The sequence below is a fragment of the Notamacropus eugenii genome, chromosome X (assembly GCF_028372415.1).
Source record: "Notamacropus eugenii isolate mMacEug1 chromosome X, mMacEug1.pri_v2, whole genome shotgun sequence".
Taxonomy (NCBI): Eukaryota; Metazoa; Chordata; class Mammalia; order Diprotodontia; family Macropodidae; genus Notamacropus; species Notamacropus eugenii.
In genome coordinates, this window is record NC_092879.1 from 89,416,165 (window position 1) to 89,432,053 (window position 15,889).

Here is a 15,889-nt window from a genome sequence, read left to right on the forward strand (position 1 = left end):
AAGGACGAACTCCTATCTAATGAAGGAGGAGGTTTCCCCTGGTACCTCACTCCTCCCTTACTGGAGTGGGTCCATTGTGACAGCTCACCATGTTTTTAATGTAGTTGGCCTTTGTGCCCCAGAAGGAGTTATGGCATTGTCAAATTGGGCTCCCCACCCCCACTCCCATTCTTCCTTAAAGAAGTACAAGAAAGTGTGGAGCATCAGATGACTGTCCACTTCTCTTAATGCCACAATTTCTGAACATGGGCCCCTCTGATGAGGTTGAAAGCATTTGATTTTTGATTTGGGATGGAAACAAACATTTTTTAATTAATGAGCTATTGAAAAATTCTATTTTAACAAAAAAGAAAATGTTCTGGCAATGCCATTTGTACCATTCCCTTCTGGGAGTCTCCAAATGCAAATACTGACACACATGAGTTAAGTGCTTTCAGGTCCTTAAAAGAGTGTGACCATTGTTTGGGAGGACTTTGAATTTCAACACCGTTATTTAAAGCCTTGATGTTTTGCCATTTTCTTTTTCTTTTTTTTCTTTTTTCTTTTTATTTTTTTTTGCCATTTTCTTTAAGTACAAATTGAGGCAGAAACAAAATAAAAGATGGTTGGCACCAAAAGTGTATTTTTTTTTGATAAATATCTTTTAGGTTAATTATGAATCATAGAAATTAATTTAGAAATGATAGATTCCTCTTGCAAATAAGATCATGACATTTGTGGGAGTTGTTTTACATGCATAATGTATTCAGTTACTTTTCTTTTTTAATTACAGGACTTGTAAACCTGTATTAATATAGAATGCAGAATTAGAAAGCTTTGAGGAATTTAATTAAACTTAAATTAGAAAATGCTTAAGTCCCATGTGTTTTTGTCTGAGCTAGCAAATGGATAGGCAGATTTGAACCTAAGATACTGGAAAATGGGCAGGACTTACTGGCTGATTGGATACGAGAGACAAAGGACAACTTTACTGACTTTTCTGTAGTACTCTAAAGCTTGCAAAGCTCTTTTCTTATATTACTCCTGTGAGGTAGGTAGTAGTAACACTGTTATTCCCATTTTATAGATGAGAATCTTGATGCCCATTGAGCCTACATAATTTGCCCATGTTCCCACAACTCATAAGTGTTGGAGTCAGGATTTGAATGCAGCTCTTTTCTAACTCTCCATCCAGTCCTCTTCCCCTTCTGCCAAGCTCTAATGGGGAAAATGGTTGTGATATTGACCAAAAAAAAGGAAATTAAGAAAAGGAGCATATTTGAAGAAAATGCATGCCTTATCTTTTAGGCTTATTTTGTAAAGAGTATGGTGGGACATCCATATGGAAAATTCCCTGCAGACTGCCAGTGATATTGGAATTGGTGCATAGGTCAGAGATAGAAAGATGTTAAAGGGAGGAGAGTGAAGAAGTTCCCCCTGGGGAGTGTAATTACTGGATGTATACTGCCTCTTAGTATACTTTACTCTCATGATGACACAGTGTTAGGCAGAGCAATCAGTGACTATGGCACAGTCAGTTTCAGAGACACTGAGCTGAAGAGCAATATGATGAGGGCTAGCTGCTTACAAAGACAGGGAACTCAGTGGATCAACATTGAGGGAGCATAATAGGAGAATCAGAGAAGGTCAGATTAGGCCCAAGGTCTGCATGAAAAGGGGGAAGGTAGGAGCAAGGTGACAGATTATATTCCTAGGGCTGGACTGCTCTGCGGATCACTGACTAATGTCACGTAGGGAGGTTTGGAGCATTATGCCAGGGTTTGGCAGGATCTGTTTATGTTCTATTGGGCCAATATTATGCATGGTATGGTTCTAAAACAGAAGATTGCCTTTAAAAAGGTTTTTGATTTTGTTTTTTTTTTTAATTCTGGAGACTTGGTATCTCCATATCTTTCTCAAGCCAGAAATGCACAGCAGCTATTCCCTGTCCTGATCCTCATAAAAGCTTTTGACTTTTCCCATTTCTGACCTCAACCACTTCTCCCCTCCTTAGCTTAATGGTTACCTGCTCCTGGGTGTCCGCCATATTGGTGCTGGTCTTAGTGCACACACACACTTGTCTCGAGTCCTACTGTATCTCCAAAGTACTGAGTTCAAGGGATCCACTGGCCTTACTTTCCCTCTGGATGACTGGAGATGCTTGAAAGTCCTCTATTTCATTGAATGACCATTTTTTCCCCTGAAGGATTATACTCAGTTTTGCTGGGTAGGTGATTCTTGGTTTTAATCCTAGCTCCTCTGACCTCTAGGATATCATATTCCAAGCCTTTTGATCCCTTAATGTAGAAGCTGCTAGATCTTTTGTTATCCTGATTGTATTTCCACAGTACTTTCTGACTTCTTGCAATGTTTTCTCCTTTACCTGAGAACTCTGGAATTTGGCTACAATATTCCTAGGAGGTTTCCTTTTAGACCTATTTCCAGAGGCAATTGGTGGATTCTTTCCATTTCTGTTTTACCCTCTGGGTTCTAGAATATCAGGGCAGTTTTCCTTGATCATTTCTTGAAAGATGATGTCTGGGCTCTACTTTTTTGATGAAGGCTTTCATTTTTGATGATGGCTTTCAGGTAGTCCAGTGGTTTTTAAATTCTCTCTCCTGGATCTAATTTCCAGGTCAGTGGTTTTTCCAATGAGATATTTCATGTTGTCTTTTATTTTTTCATTCTTTTGGTTTTATTTTATAATTTCTTGATTTCTCATATATTTGTTCCATTCTAATTTGAAGGAAGTACTTTCTTCAGTGAGCCTTTGGCCTTCCTTTTCCATTTGGCTAATTCTGCTTTTTAAGACATTCTTCTCCTCATTGGCTTTTTGGACTTCTTTTGCCATTTGAGTTAGTGTATTTTTAAGGTGTTATTTTCTTCAGTATTTTGGGAGTTTCTTTTAGCAAGCTGTTGATTTGATTTTCATTATTTTCTTGCATTGCTCTCATTTCTCATCCCAGTTTTTCCTCTACTTCTCTTACTTGATTTTCAAAATCCATTTAGAGCTCCACCACAGCCTGTGACCAATTCATATTCCTCTTGGAGGCTTTGGATGTAGAAGCTTTGACTCTGCTGTCCTCTGGTTGTATGCCCTGGTCTTTCTTGTCACCAAAGTAAAATTCTGTAGTCTGAGTTCTTTTACAATGTTTACTCATCTTGCCAAACACTTGACTTTCTAACTCTTTGACAAGGTAGGACTCTGCTTTGGGTGATGATAGGTGTAGGAGTGGGGCTAGATGTACTGTCCCAGGCTTCAGGGATTTTGTATCAACTGCTTGATACCCCACCATCTATGGACCCAGAGCTCCAGAAGCAGCCTCTGCCACTACAGCTGCTGCTGCTGCTGCTACTGCTACTGCTGCTACTGCTGCTACTGCTGCTACCGCCACCACCGCCACCACCACCACCCTGAGGCTAGGGCCAGATCTGGCCAGACTCTGTGCTCTTCTTTCACCCAGGTCCCACAGAGTTTTTCACTGACTTTTTTGGCGTTTCTGGGTTGAGAAGTCTGGAAATTGCCACAGCTGCCAATGATTCAGTCCCCTGAGTCCTGCTCAGGCCAGTCTGTGCTAGTGTGTCCCACATCAAGACTGTGCTCTGCTCCCTGCCTGGTGTGAAGGACCCTTCTTGTTGACTTTCCAGGTTGTCTTTGGCTGGGGATTTGTTTCACTGTCGTTTTGTGGGTTCTGTAGCTCTAGAATTTGTTTAGTCATTTTTACAGATATATGGAGGGCTTTTGGGGAGACCTCAGGGAAATCCCTGCTTTTGCTATGCCATCTTGGCTCTGCCCCCTTCTAGCCTAAGTCTTTATAGCTATTAGATCAGCTCTTTCCATTAGGTCATTTTGCTTCCCCTTAATCCTCTCCTTATCCTCAGAGGTAAACTTTTTAAGCCAGTCTCAGTATTGTACTCTTACAGCAAACATTTGAGTTAGCTGCTTAAAACAAATGGTGGCTCCACGGAACAACCTTATGTGTTCTAAGTTAGAGGTACTATTCTAGTTTAGAGCTTTAATTATAAAGATAACAGATTATGCTCACAAAACCTACAGAAAGAAATTTGGGTGGGGCCTTGACGGACCCTCAAATGTCCTGGCTACTTTGCTGCTCCTGTTCTTGTTTTCTTGTTGTCTTACCTTCATGAAATGACCTTTTGCTACTCAAAATGTTGCTCATCCTTCAAAGTCTAGCTTAAATGTTACTTCTTCCATCATACTTTTTCTGATACAGCCTAGCTAAAATGATCCCCTTCCTTTGTGCTTCTGTAAACTTTTTTCCCTCATGAAATACATTTCATCTTCTTTCCTCCATCTATGCTATTTCACATAGAGATCTTATCAGCTCCCATGATTGCACTTATCAACTCCATGCAAATGATTCTCAGATATACACGTTTTGTCCCTAACTTCTCTGCTGACTTCCATCCTATATCTCCAAGTGTCTCTTAGACATCTCAAACTGAATGTCCCATAAACATCTTAAACTCAACATGTCCCAAATTGAATTATCTTTTCCCCTAACCCTAAAGCCTCCCCACTTCCAAATTTCCATATTACTGTACCAGGTACCACCACTTTCTAGTCAACCAGGCTGATAACCTAGTAGTTATCCTTGATCCCTGACTCTTTCTCACCTCCCATATGCAATCAGAGGTCAAATTCTGTCATTTTCAGCTTTTCTCATATACTCCTCTCCTCTGATGCCATTAGTACCCTACTGTAGGCTCTCATTACTTCATTCCTAAATTATTCCAGTAGATACTGGTTGTTTTCCCTGTCCCAAATCTCTCACCTCCCCGGTCCACCCTGCACTCAGCTTTTAAGTTAATCCTCCCAAATGCACATCTGACCATATTCTCTTATTCAGTAAATTTCAAGGACTCCCTGTTCTTTCAAGGATCAAATATAGTGTCCTCTATTTGGCTTTCAAAGTCTTCATAACTTGAACTTATAACTTTCTGTCTTTCCAGTCTTCTTATACCTTACTACCTTCTGAGTACTCTGGCTTCTTTGCTATTTTCCTCGCTGGTCTACACTTGATGTGCCATTCCATGTCCAAAAACTGAGTACTTCTGCCAGCTCTTCTCAATGTCTTCCTCCTTGTCTTTTCCTCCTGGCTTCCCTGGCTTGCTTCAAGTTTCATGTAAAGCCCCCCCTTCTGCAAGAAGCCTTGCCTTCATCTTAACTCCTTTCCCTTGAGACTGTCCCCAGTTTATCCGGTATACTTCTTGTTTGTACATTGTTTTTTCCATGTTATTATCTCCCCCTTTAGGCTATGAGCTACTTGAGGATAGGGGCTCAGGATTTTTTTTTCCTTGATTTGTATCCTGAACATTTAGCACAGTCGCTGGCAAGGGGTAAATCAGTGCCTTGTCTATCTTTTTGTCCCTCATAATGCCGGAAAAGTCTCTTACTGACACTATTCACTAAATATTTGTTGAATAGGACCAAATTATCTTAATCATAAAGGACCCTTAATATGTTCTTCTAATACTGGAATGACTTAATGAGATGATATGAGACAAGAAAGAAAGGTTATGTTTTGGCAAGAAGGAAAGGGCATCAGGGTTCAGTACCTGCACTAAACTAACCTTTAAGTGGGCAATTAACATTTAAAGAAAATAAAGTTTGGAAGTATTTGTGGAGGAATTGCAGAAACAGGGAAACTAGTTCAAGGTCCCTGTTTTGTTGAGTGGAATTTTTTTTCTTCACACTGACAGTCATTGGAAAATGGAGGTTGTGATCTCTAAAAGATGAAGAGAAAAATCCATTCAAATGGGGACACTTTCCTTGCTAGGAGGATTGGGGGGGGAGTTCCTTGTTTACTTTTGATTCTCAACTTTAGCTCATTGATATTTTTCAGGCTGAAACTTATAACCTTTTAAACCGTGAACCCTAAACTAGTTTTCCATTTGCTGGACATTAAGTAATAACATCTCAGGGGAAAAAGAGTGGGTTGCAGTCCAGGTGGGGTGCATTCACCTCAAGGACTGTTCATCCTTTCTGTTGACTTAGAGAGGACGTCAGCAGCAGTGGCCTCAGGCAGGGTGCTGACTTCCATATTTTTGTGTTTTTCACTGAAAGTAGAGGAGTCCCAAGGACTTACCTGTTTAGTGACAACACTGACAATACTTATATCTGTCTTTCCCACTCCTCATCCCAGCTATTTTTGCTTTCCACGTAGGTGTTTGCTTTTACATTATCATGTCTCAGAATTGCCATCAATTACATATGAGAGTAAAAATATGTAAATAGTGTCAGGAGGCAGTTAGTACAGTAGATATAGCACAGGGCCTGGAATCAGGACAACATGAGTTCAGACCCATTATCAGGCATGGACGAGTTGTGCAGCCTTGGTTAAGTCACTTAATCTATGTTTGCTTCAGTTTCCTCCTTTGTAAAATCAGGATGATAATAGCATCTATATCTCAGGACTGTTGTGAGGATCAAATGAGATATTATTTGTAAGGTGCTTAGCACAGTTCCTGGCACATAGTAGGTACTATACATATGCGTATATTTCTAGTTGTTATAGTTTGCTTTGTTTTTACGGATTGGCCAATTGGTCACTAGCAGTGTGAGATTTGAGGGTCAGCTGAATTGACCACCACACTTCCAGCCTTACCAGAAATTTTAATGTGGTACAAATTCAGGAGAAGTCCATTTCATCTAGAGACTTTTTTATACTCTGACTTTATTGGGCATTGTTAGTTGTTCAGTATTTGTCTTGTAAGGGAAAAATGTGCCTTTAATGAGAAGAGATCTAAGCTCCATGAATGGATCTCCTTTGTAGAGCTGCCAAGAACATATTAGGGCTTGCTGTGGCCCTGTAGGATGGAGATTTTGAAAGGACTAGCAGGGTACCTATTGTATGGAGTAACAGAAGGAAAGGTCTCCATGGCAAGCTCATTTTCTCTTGGGGTTTTATCCATTCTGTATTATTTGTTTTAGTAGTTAAAACCTATCTTTGAGATAGAGAGTTTGAAATATGTGTAATTGTTTTTTCCTAATTTTAATAACATTATCTCTAATCTTTCTAATTTAGTTTTCACTGTAGTGAAAATCACTCAAGTTATCAGAATCAGTATTTGTTTTCCTTAATGGAATACTTCACAAAATCCTATTAACAACATGCAAACAAAAAATGAATAATCTTCATGCATCAACAGATACTTTGATTTTGAAAAGATGAGTTTTTTCATATTTCCTTTCTCCATTCTCTGGACAGAGAGAAGTAAATCTTTAATCTTATCTTTTTCTGCATGTATAACTCTGAATCTACCCTTTTCTTTACATTAAAAAAAGTTTATATTTGAATAATGCAAATTTTTTCCACTCCCCAGATGATTTTTACAGTTATATATGTGTCCATATATTTCCTAAGTCACAGTCTAGCAGTATCTTTAGCCCCAAGGGAAAGCAAAATATAGAGGGAGGGGAAAGAATGAAGAGAAAAAGAAACCAAAGCATGTGATATAGAAAACTCAGAACTACCCTTGCCTTGGATGTCATTGGGTAGGAGTCAGGTGCTTGCCCCTGTCCTAAAGCTTTGTGTCAATGTCTGTCTTACATTGGCATATCATGTTCCTAACCTATTGAAATTCTATAGAGTTTCCTCACGTGTTGGTTGAAGGCCAACATGACAACATTTAGGTCTGTCCCAGAGTCTAGGATTAGCTGGAGATGTTCAAATGAATTAATCAATTTTTATTCTCCCAGGCACCAAACATGAGTATGCAGCAGATGTTAGCATTTTGCTTAATTCCCCATTAAACAGAGAGATGTATTGTGTGCATAAATAGTGCCATTTTTGTTAATGGGGAATTTTCATTTTGACCAAGTACAGTTTATCAGATGTAGGTTGGCTAGAAGTTTTTTTTACAAAATTTTGTAAAGTGTAGGTAGTTTTTGAAGTATGAATTTGCATGAAACTGCAAGCCAGTTCTCTTTCTCTCCTTTTAGATTCATCCATTCCCATCCAATGGAACCTGCCTGTTTATGTTGGCTTTAGTTTGTAAAACTTTTCCCATTAAAAATGAAGATGGAAATATTTGACTACATAGTAATGGCCCAGCAACTCATTTAATTTTGGAATACTATTTACATCTTTATAATATAAATTAATATGAGATGAGCATGACACAAACCCTGTGAATTTATTGTTGAAGTCCAGCAACCTTAGTCATTGACTTATTCTGAAACCCCAATAACTTAAAATATGGGAGTTTGAGAATAAACCATTCCATAATCAAATGTAGTCTTTTACAGAGAAACTATGCCATAGGATTGGTCACTGAGCTCATACTATCAATGTGTTCAAACTCTTCTTTTGGCTAAAAAGATCAAAGAGAAAAAGAGAGAGATTGATGCATGATTCGTACGCCTATGTGCCTTATCCGGTTACTCACTTGTTATGGGAAGTTCTATATAGCAGCCAAGAGTGGAGCATAGACAACTGACCCTTGTCATGACCATCTTGAATGGGAACATGTTGTAGCTCTAATGCTGGCTCCAAAGCTTTTGTACTCTCTTCTTATGAGTCACCATGCCGTGGGCAAAACTGCCATTTCCTTATCAGTAAAATGGGAATAATAACTTCTGTAGTGTCTGCTTCAAGAGCTTGTTTCAAGCTAAGTTACAAGATAAGCTAATGAATGGAAAACTTGATAACATTTCAGAAATGCTCATGACTCCAGTGTTGGGGCCCTTTTGACTTACTGCCCCTTCCAGTGGAGAAGAGTATAGTTCACCACCTTCTTTATGCTAGCCAGGAGCCATAGTGAAAACTTTGTCTTAGAGCTCCTCTCCTGAAATATTTGTTGTTCAATATACACATTAGGACCTATCTCACAGTATGTTTCTGTACACTCATTACTTTCTTTCAGAACCTGGTAAAGAATCTTCCTGAGCAGAAGGAACTTAGTGCCTTAGCCCAGCTGAAGAATGAATATGATGACCTCTGTGAGCCTGAACAGTTTGGAGTTGTGGTATGTAGTGGAGGGACCCACACAGTCAGCTGCGAGTTGTCCTTTGCTGCGGACACTGACAAGAAAAGTGTTCCAGTTGTTTATGGAGTTTTGTAATTACTCTTGTTGTTGTTCAGTTGTTTCAGCTGTGTCCGACTATTTGTGACCCAATTTGGGATTTTCTTGCCAAAGATACTGGAGTGGTTTGACATTTCCTTTTACAGCTCATTTTACAGAGGAAGAAACTGAGACCAGCAGGGTGAAGTGACACAGCTGATCAGTGTCTGAGCCCAGATTTGAACTCGAGAAGAAGAGGGTTCCTGACTCCAGGCCCATCGCTCTATCCACTGTGCTGCCAAACTGCCCAATGACTCTTTTCAGTTGCACTCACTGTCAACTCATGTATTTTTTTAAAAAAATTAATATTTCTTTTCCCCGGTTACATTCAAAAACAATTCTTAACATTTTTTGAGTTCCAGATTCTCTCCCTCCCTTACTTCCCTCTGCCTTCATTGAGAAAGCAGGCACTTTGATTGAGGTTATGCATGTGCAGTCATGCAAAACACATTTCTATATTAGTTATGTTGTGAAAAAAACACAGACAAAATAAAGCCAAGTAAAATAAAGAAAGTTTTTTAAAAGTATACTTCGTTCTGCAGTCAGACTCCAGCAGCTCTTCTGGAGGTGGAGAGCATTCTTATCCTAAGTCCTTCACGGTTGTCTTGGATCGTTGTATGCTGACAAGAGCTAAGTCATTCCCAGCTGATCATACAACATATAGACTCTTCAACTATTGCTTCTCCCAGCCTGGAAGCACCCAAGAAGCTGAATCACTTTCATGCAAAATCCTCAGGGCACCTGATGAGATGTGCTCCATATGAGCAGTTGGCAACTCTTGTGCAGTTCTTGCACTTTCTCCTTGTAGATTGTACATTTGAGATTGATCCTTTTCCTCAAAGGAGGGTCCTCTGACTTGGAATTTTATATTTCCAAAATCCAGTTTTAGATTAAAGTTTGAGAGGATACTTGCAAAGCAGATTATGACAAAGCATCTGTTTTTGAAAATGTGAAAACTGTTTACTATGCAAGCTTGTATTTTAATACATTTGCTCACTCCAATAGGTGTAATAGGATTGTATGGTGCCAGGTGGCACAGTAGATAGAGTGATGGACCTGGAGTCAGGGAGACTTGAGTTCAAAGCTAACCTTAGACACCTACTAGCTGCATGACCCTGGACAAGTCACTTAAATCTCTTTGCCTCAGTTTTCCCATCTGTAAAATGGAGGTAATATTAATACATACCTCCCAAAGTTGTACGACTCAAAGGGGCTAGCATTTGTAAAGCACTTTGCACACCTTGAAGTGCTCCTATATAAGTGTTAGCTATCATCGTTATTATCATTATTGTACCCGGAGTATTTCACTTGGGGCATCATAAACCATCCTGGTGCCCAGGGGAAAAATCTTAGTTGTTTTACTTTAATTTGAGTTTTAGAATGAAGGGAAAAGTCAACCAAATTAATTAGGTTTTAAATAGAAACACTTTAAGTGACATTATATACAAAAGATATAAGATTTCCTACATCATAGTGCCCTTGGAACAGTGATTTGTGTGTGATAGTTGTGTGGTTTTAGTCAGGGTACCATCCCTGTCCTTGGAGGACATTTTTCATGAGTGCAGTTTATCTTGGGAAAATGTATTATTTTTCTAAAGAATTCATTCAGGAAGAGTCTCTTTGATATAATAGTGAAGAAATGAAGTTTGGAGACATAAAATAACAATAGAGCTTTGGAACTAAAAGCAAAGTATAAAACTGAGCAATTTTCTTGTTTATACTCATAACCATAAATTATTCTTTGCCTTGGAGTACATGAATAGTAACTTGACCATTTTTTTCATTGCCCACCATCCTCACACATCCACTTGTTGGAAGATCAAAGACATTATAAAGCAGTGTTTGTAGGCAGCGAGTGATTTAATATACCACTATCTGAAATGCCCAAAGAGAAGTTAGTGAAATATAACATTTAGGAAGGAAATTACTAAGATAATAATTGTGTCCCTAAACTTCAGCTTTGTAGATTAATTATGAGAAATGGCATAATTACCTCCAATTGACTTGAGACTGTGCCAGGGGAATATAAGCTCTACCAAACCCAGCCCAGCTAGAAGGAGCTGGAGGGGCTGGAATATAGCAGTGAACTGTTCCCAAGGACTAGCCTACTTTAAATTTGGAAAGGAACATCACTAGGAAGGGATTTAGGAAGCACCACGAGGTGAAGAGGAGTTCATTTGAGGGCTGTTTTGGTTTTGGTCCTGCATTCCTAGAGTTCTACATCTTGATTTGTTCATCTAATGCATTGGCTATCACTCCCATCTTTGTGTTGTCTCTGAATTGGCTGAGGGGCAGCTAGGTGGTGCAGTGGGTAGAGCACCGGTGTAGGGGTCAGGAGGACCTGAGTTCAAATCTCACCTCAGACACTTGACACTCACTAGCTGTGTGACCTTGGGCAAGTCACTTAACCCCAATTGCCTCATCCTGGGTCATCTCCAGTCATCCTGATGAATATCTGGTCACTGGATCCAGATGGCTCTGGAGGAGAAGTAAGGCTGGTGACCTGCACAGCCCTCCTTCACTCAAAACAAAGTCAAGTTCAAGTCATGTCATTATTTCTCTGATGGCATGGTCTTCTTCGGCAATGAAAGACTAACATACACATCTTGAACTGGATGAGCATATATGCATGTGCGCACACACATGCACACACAGAGCAAATATATTTTTAAGGCATTTATAGAAATGACTGAAAATTATTTAGCAGGAAAATGCTGGGAGTAAGTTCCCGTAATCTTCCTCTGCAGACCTTTTTGACTGGCAGTGTTCCTGTCTTTGTACTCTTTCACTTTGTTCTTTCAGGTAGTTCTAAACTGATCCAAATGTCCTGCCATTCAGCCCGTATTTCTTCATCTTTTCTGCAAGAATATTGTGAGAGGCTTTATTATGTGCCTTCCTCCAATGTCCGCAGTTACTAGCTTAGTAACTTTACTGAAGAAGATGCCCAGTAGATTATATTATCTGTTAGCATGAAAACATAGTTGAATTTTACTTTTACCTAGGATTTGGCATGATTTTTAAAAAGAAAATGTTCTCATCTAATTGGATTAGCAACTGTCTTTATTGTAGGAAAGAGTTCACTAAGGGCAAACTAACTTGTGTTATTAGTAAAAAGATGTTTCAGATATGAGTATAAGAGAAAATAAGATGTTAGAAATTGAGTTGAAGAAAAATAGATTTCTTAGCATCAACACATTTGTGTTTTAATAATTTACCTTAATTGCATAATCAGTATGCCTATCAATTTTAATAAAGGCCAGTTAGATATTTAAAATGCATTAAATAAAGGAATATATTGTAATTGGGTTACTTACTGAAACATCCAACTTAATATCTGTCCTATTTCTGAATGAAAATTGGCATACTTCATATATTTTCATAGCTTTAGCACAATTATATGTTAAATCAAACATTTGGATGCTTTGAAGTTTAATCTTAATTCCAAGTGAAAATCACAGTCAGTGTAATTTTTGGTTGTGACGGACACTTGGAGGTGTGTCTCTATGGAATTGGTGATGCTAATGTACTTGGTGGTATTGGAGTTGTCTGCATAAGCTTAGGTTCTCCAACCATGATCTGAGGACTCCTAGGGGATCCCTGACACCCTTTCAGGGGGTCTGAAAAGTCAGACCTCTTTTCATAATAATGCTGAGATGTTTAAATTTCTAATAGTGTAAATATTGAAAAATTACAACCCAAATCAACAAAAACTCTTGGGAAGTCTTCAGTTTTCGAGAATGTAAAGGGGGGGAAATTTGGAGAAGCACTGTCTTAGACTCATGTTAGGAGGAGGACTTAAGCTCTTGCAAGTTTCCCTAGAAACCTGATGAAAACTTGGCATGCCTGAAATCTGGCCTTTCTTCTGGAGGCAGCTAATACTGGTTTGCCTGGGGAGGCCTAGCCACACAGCCTGCCAATGGCTCGCTCCCTAACCTTTCCTTTCAAAATCAAGTTTAGGACATCATCCTAATTACATATATTTCCTTGACTTTAAGAGAAATCCACAAACCTTATCAGGAAAGGTGGTGACAGTTAGAATCCCCAACAGGAGTGTGAAAAGTTGAGTATCTCTAGCTGGGGATGCAGACCCATACTGTGTGTGTCTATTAAACTAACACATCTTCTGAGGAAAGGAAGGCATTAATTAGTTCTTTTAGTAATCGGTACTTTGTTTTTCTGACTTAAAAATTACCCATATTATTTCAATTAAAAACATTGTGAAGCTATAATCTGAGAAGAAGATGTGGAGAGTTGAGCACATGGAAGCCTTTGCCATGGAAGGTCTGAAGAACTAGCTCCTGCTGCTGGCCTATTGGCATTTTTTTCTTGGTGTTTCAAAATATCTGGGGCAGGAAGGCCACTGCTTTTTCAGTGACATTTGGGAACACCATTTCCACACAGAGTTGCTGTGCTCTCTCCTTATTTAATAAAAATGAACTGAAGTGGAGAAATTCTGGTAGAAGCACCATAACTGGGTAAAAAGGAAATACTTGTTTTTTCCTGAACTCACAAGACTGGATGCTGCTAGGTCATAAGCTCTCTGAGGACAGAAAGTAAGCTGTATGTGAGCAAAATATTGCGTGGCTCTCAGGGCCTGGCACAGTCCTCTGCACACAGTAGGTGTTAAACAAAGGTTTGTTGACTTGAATGGATGATTTGTTTTCATACAGAATACTGACTTCTCTGGGGCGTCAGCAATGTAGTATTTTTCACATGTACTTACTCACTGATGAAATCACATGTGTTTTCTTTCTTTCTTATTAGTCCAAATATTCTGTGTTTTCTAATATAATGTCTAGTATATCCATTTCTTTTATTTATCATTTGTGTGTATATGTGTGCTGTATGTTCATTTTGAGAGGCACCTTAATTTTCTCTGAGAAAAAAATACCAGTTGGCTTGATGATTTTTGGAGGGACAAATCAGTTACATAAAGTCCTCTGTGTATTATCATTTCCCCATGCAGGCTTTCATGTTTTTGTTCCTTTTATTTTTTTCCTCCTAATTCATGTGCCTATTTCTGTCAGTGGCACTGCCATTAACTCAGTCACCCTGGCTGTTATCTTTGCCTCCTTCTCCCGCACCACCCACATTCACAGCATTTTCAAATCTTGTTGATTATAGCTTCACAGTACCTTTCACAGACCTCCAATCTTTTCTATTTATAGTGAAAATGCCCTAGTACAGCCCTGCATCACTACATCCAAGGACTGTTTTAATCCATTGACAAACTTTTATTAAGTACTTGTGTTGTACAAGTCCCTATACTTGGTACTGAGTCTATAAAGATGCAAAACAATAGAGTCCCTACCTTAGAGGAGCTTACAATAAGTGTTGTCCAGAGATGTGACAGTTCATTATCATGTAGCAGGCAGCCATTCCACATGCATGGAAGGCACTCCTTCCTTGACTCTGCCGCTGGGACCATCCAGCTCTTTCAGAATCTCAGATCAAGTGTTATCTCCTAGGAGGGAACAAAATTTTTCTGGTTCCCTCTATTTGTTAGGTACCCTCCCTCAATCATTTTGTATTTCTTTTGTATGTGTAAGGGAGGGTTGGCACCTGAATCAGTAACACCCTGCCTATTAGTGCCATTATCATTATTAGGCAGGAGTTTCTCTGTTGAGTCATTTGTAAGGATGATCTCCTTCTTTGATTTTACTATTCTTACTGCTTTGTAATGTAGTTTGAGAACTGGTAATGTTAGGCTTCCTTCATTCCTACTTTTTTCATTATTTTCCTTGAAATTCTTGACTTTTTGCTCCTTTAAATTTTTTTTGTTATTATTTTGTCTAGTTCTGGAAAGTAAACCTTTGGTTTGTTTGTTCTGACACTACATCTGTACATTTATTTAAATACATTTCCTTTCATTTCCTGTCCTGTGCTAAAACCTTAAACCTACTGTACTCTGAAGCTGAAGTCCATAGATTGTGACCCCTGCCCAAGCTCCACTTAAGGGCTATTTTCTGGACCCTCCTGGCTTAAGAATGATTATCAATAGTAACTGTTGCTGTTTCTCTCCCAGCCTGATTTAGTTATTTTCTTTGCCTCATTAAAGGACCCATCACCTGACTACTTCTTAAACAGGCCTATTCACTAAATGCGTGTTACCTCACCCTAAGCAAGTACCTAATTGGCCATGGCCTAAAGGGGCCAAGGTCTTCCATTGCATCCTGAGTCATCTCCAATCATCCTGATGAACATCTGGTCACTGGATTCAGATGGCTCTGGAGAAGAAGTGAGGCTGATGACTTGCACAGCCTTCCCTCACTCAAAACAAAGTCAAGTACAAGTCATGTCATCATTTCTCTGATGGCGTGGTCTTCTTCTGTAATGACGGATGAACACAACAGCAACAAGGATGAAATGAGTGTGAGCAAGGCCTAGACCCTTCTGCTGAATCAATCAATTAATCAAAGGCTTTAGATTAGATGCAAAAAATTCTTGGTTAATTTAAAACCGCACAGATAATATCTTGGTTCTCATTTCCTCAGATCTAGTTATCCTTTTATATTTTTCTTAACTTCTGTGTTTTCAATTTTTTGTTTGTGCTCAGTTTTGATTGAAAGTCCTCTGTGTTATTAAAGTTCCATTTTGTTTTTTCCTTGTAGGATTATACTCAGTTATTCATGGTTGGAAGTGTAATAACTCTCAAGAGTCCTCTCTCAAATTGTATTCACCCTCACGAATTGCAACCCCAGAGGGGAGACTCCTCTCAGGGCTCCAGAGGATAATACTGTGGGTGGCTATTTCTACTACTGTAGCTCATAAGCAACCACTGTTAAGCTTCCCATTTACAATAAGTCAGTAAACTTAATTACCT

The 15,889-nt window shown here is 39.0% G+C and overlaps 1 protein-coding gene across 7 annotated transcripts in view; it reads left to right on the forward strand.

The window, feature by feature from the left end:
• Positions 1-15,889, forward strand: part of DIAPH2 (diaphanous related formin 2) — a 1,011,052-nt gene that overhangs the window by 418,216 nt on the left and 576,947 nt on the right. For all 7 annotated transcript variants that reach the window (XM_072625718.1, XM_072625715.1, XM_072625716.1 and 4 more), the window contains one exon: positions 8,869-8,970. In XM_072625718.1, coding sequence (XP_072481819.1) covers positions 8,869-8,970 — 102 coding nt within the window. The remainder of the gene's footprint in view (positions 1-8,868; positions 8,971-15,889) is intronic.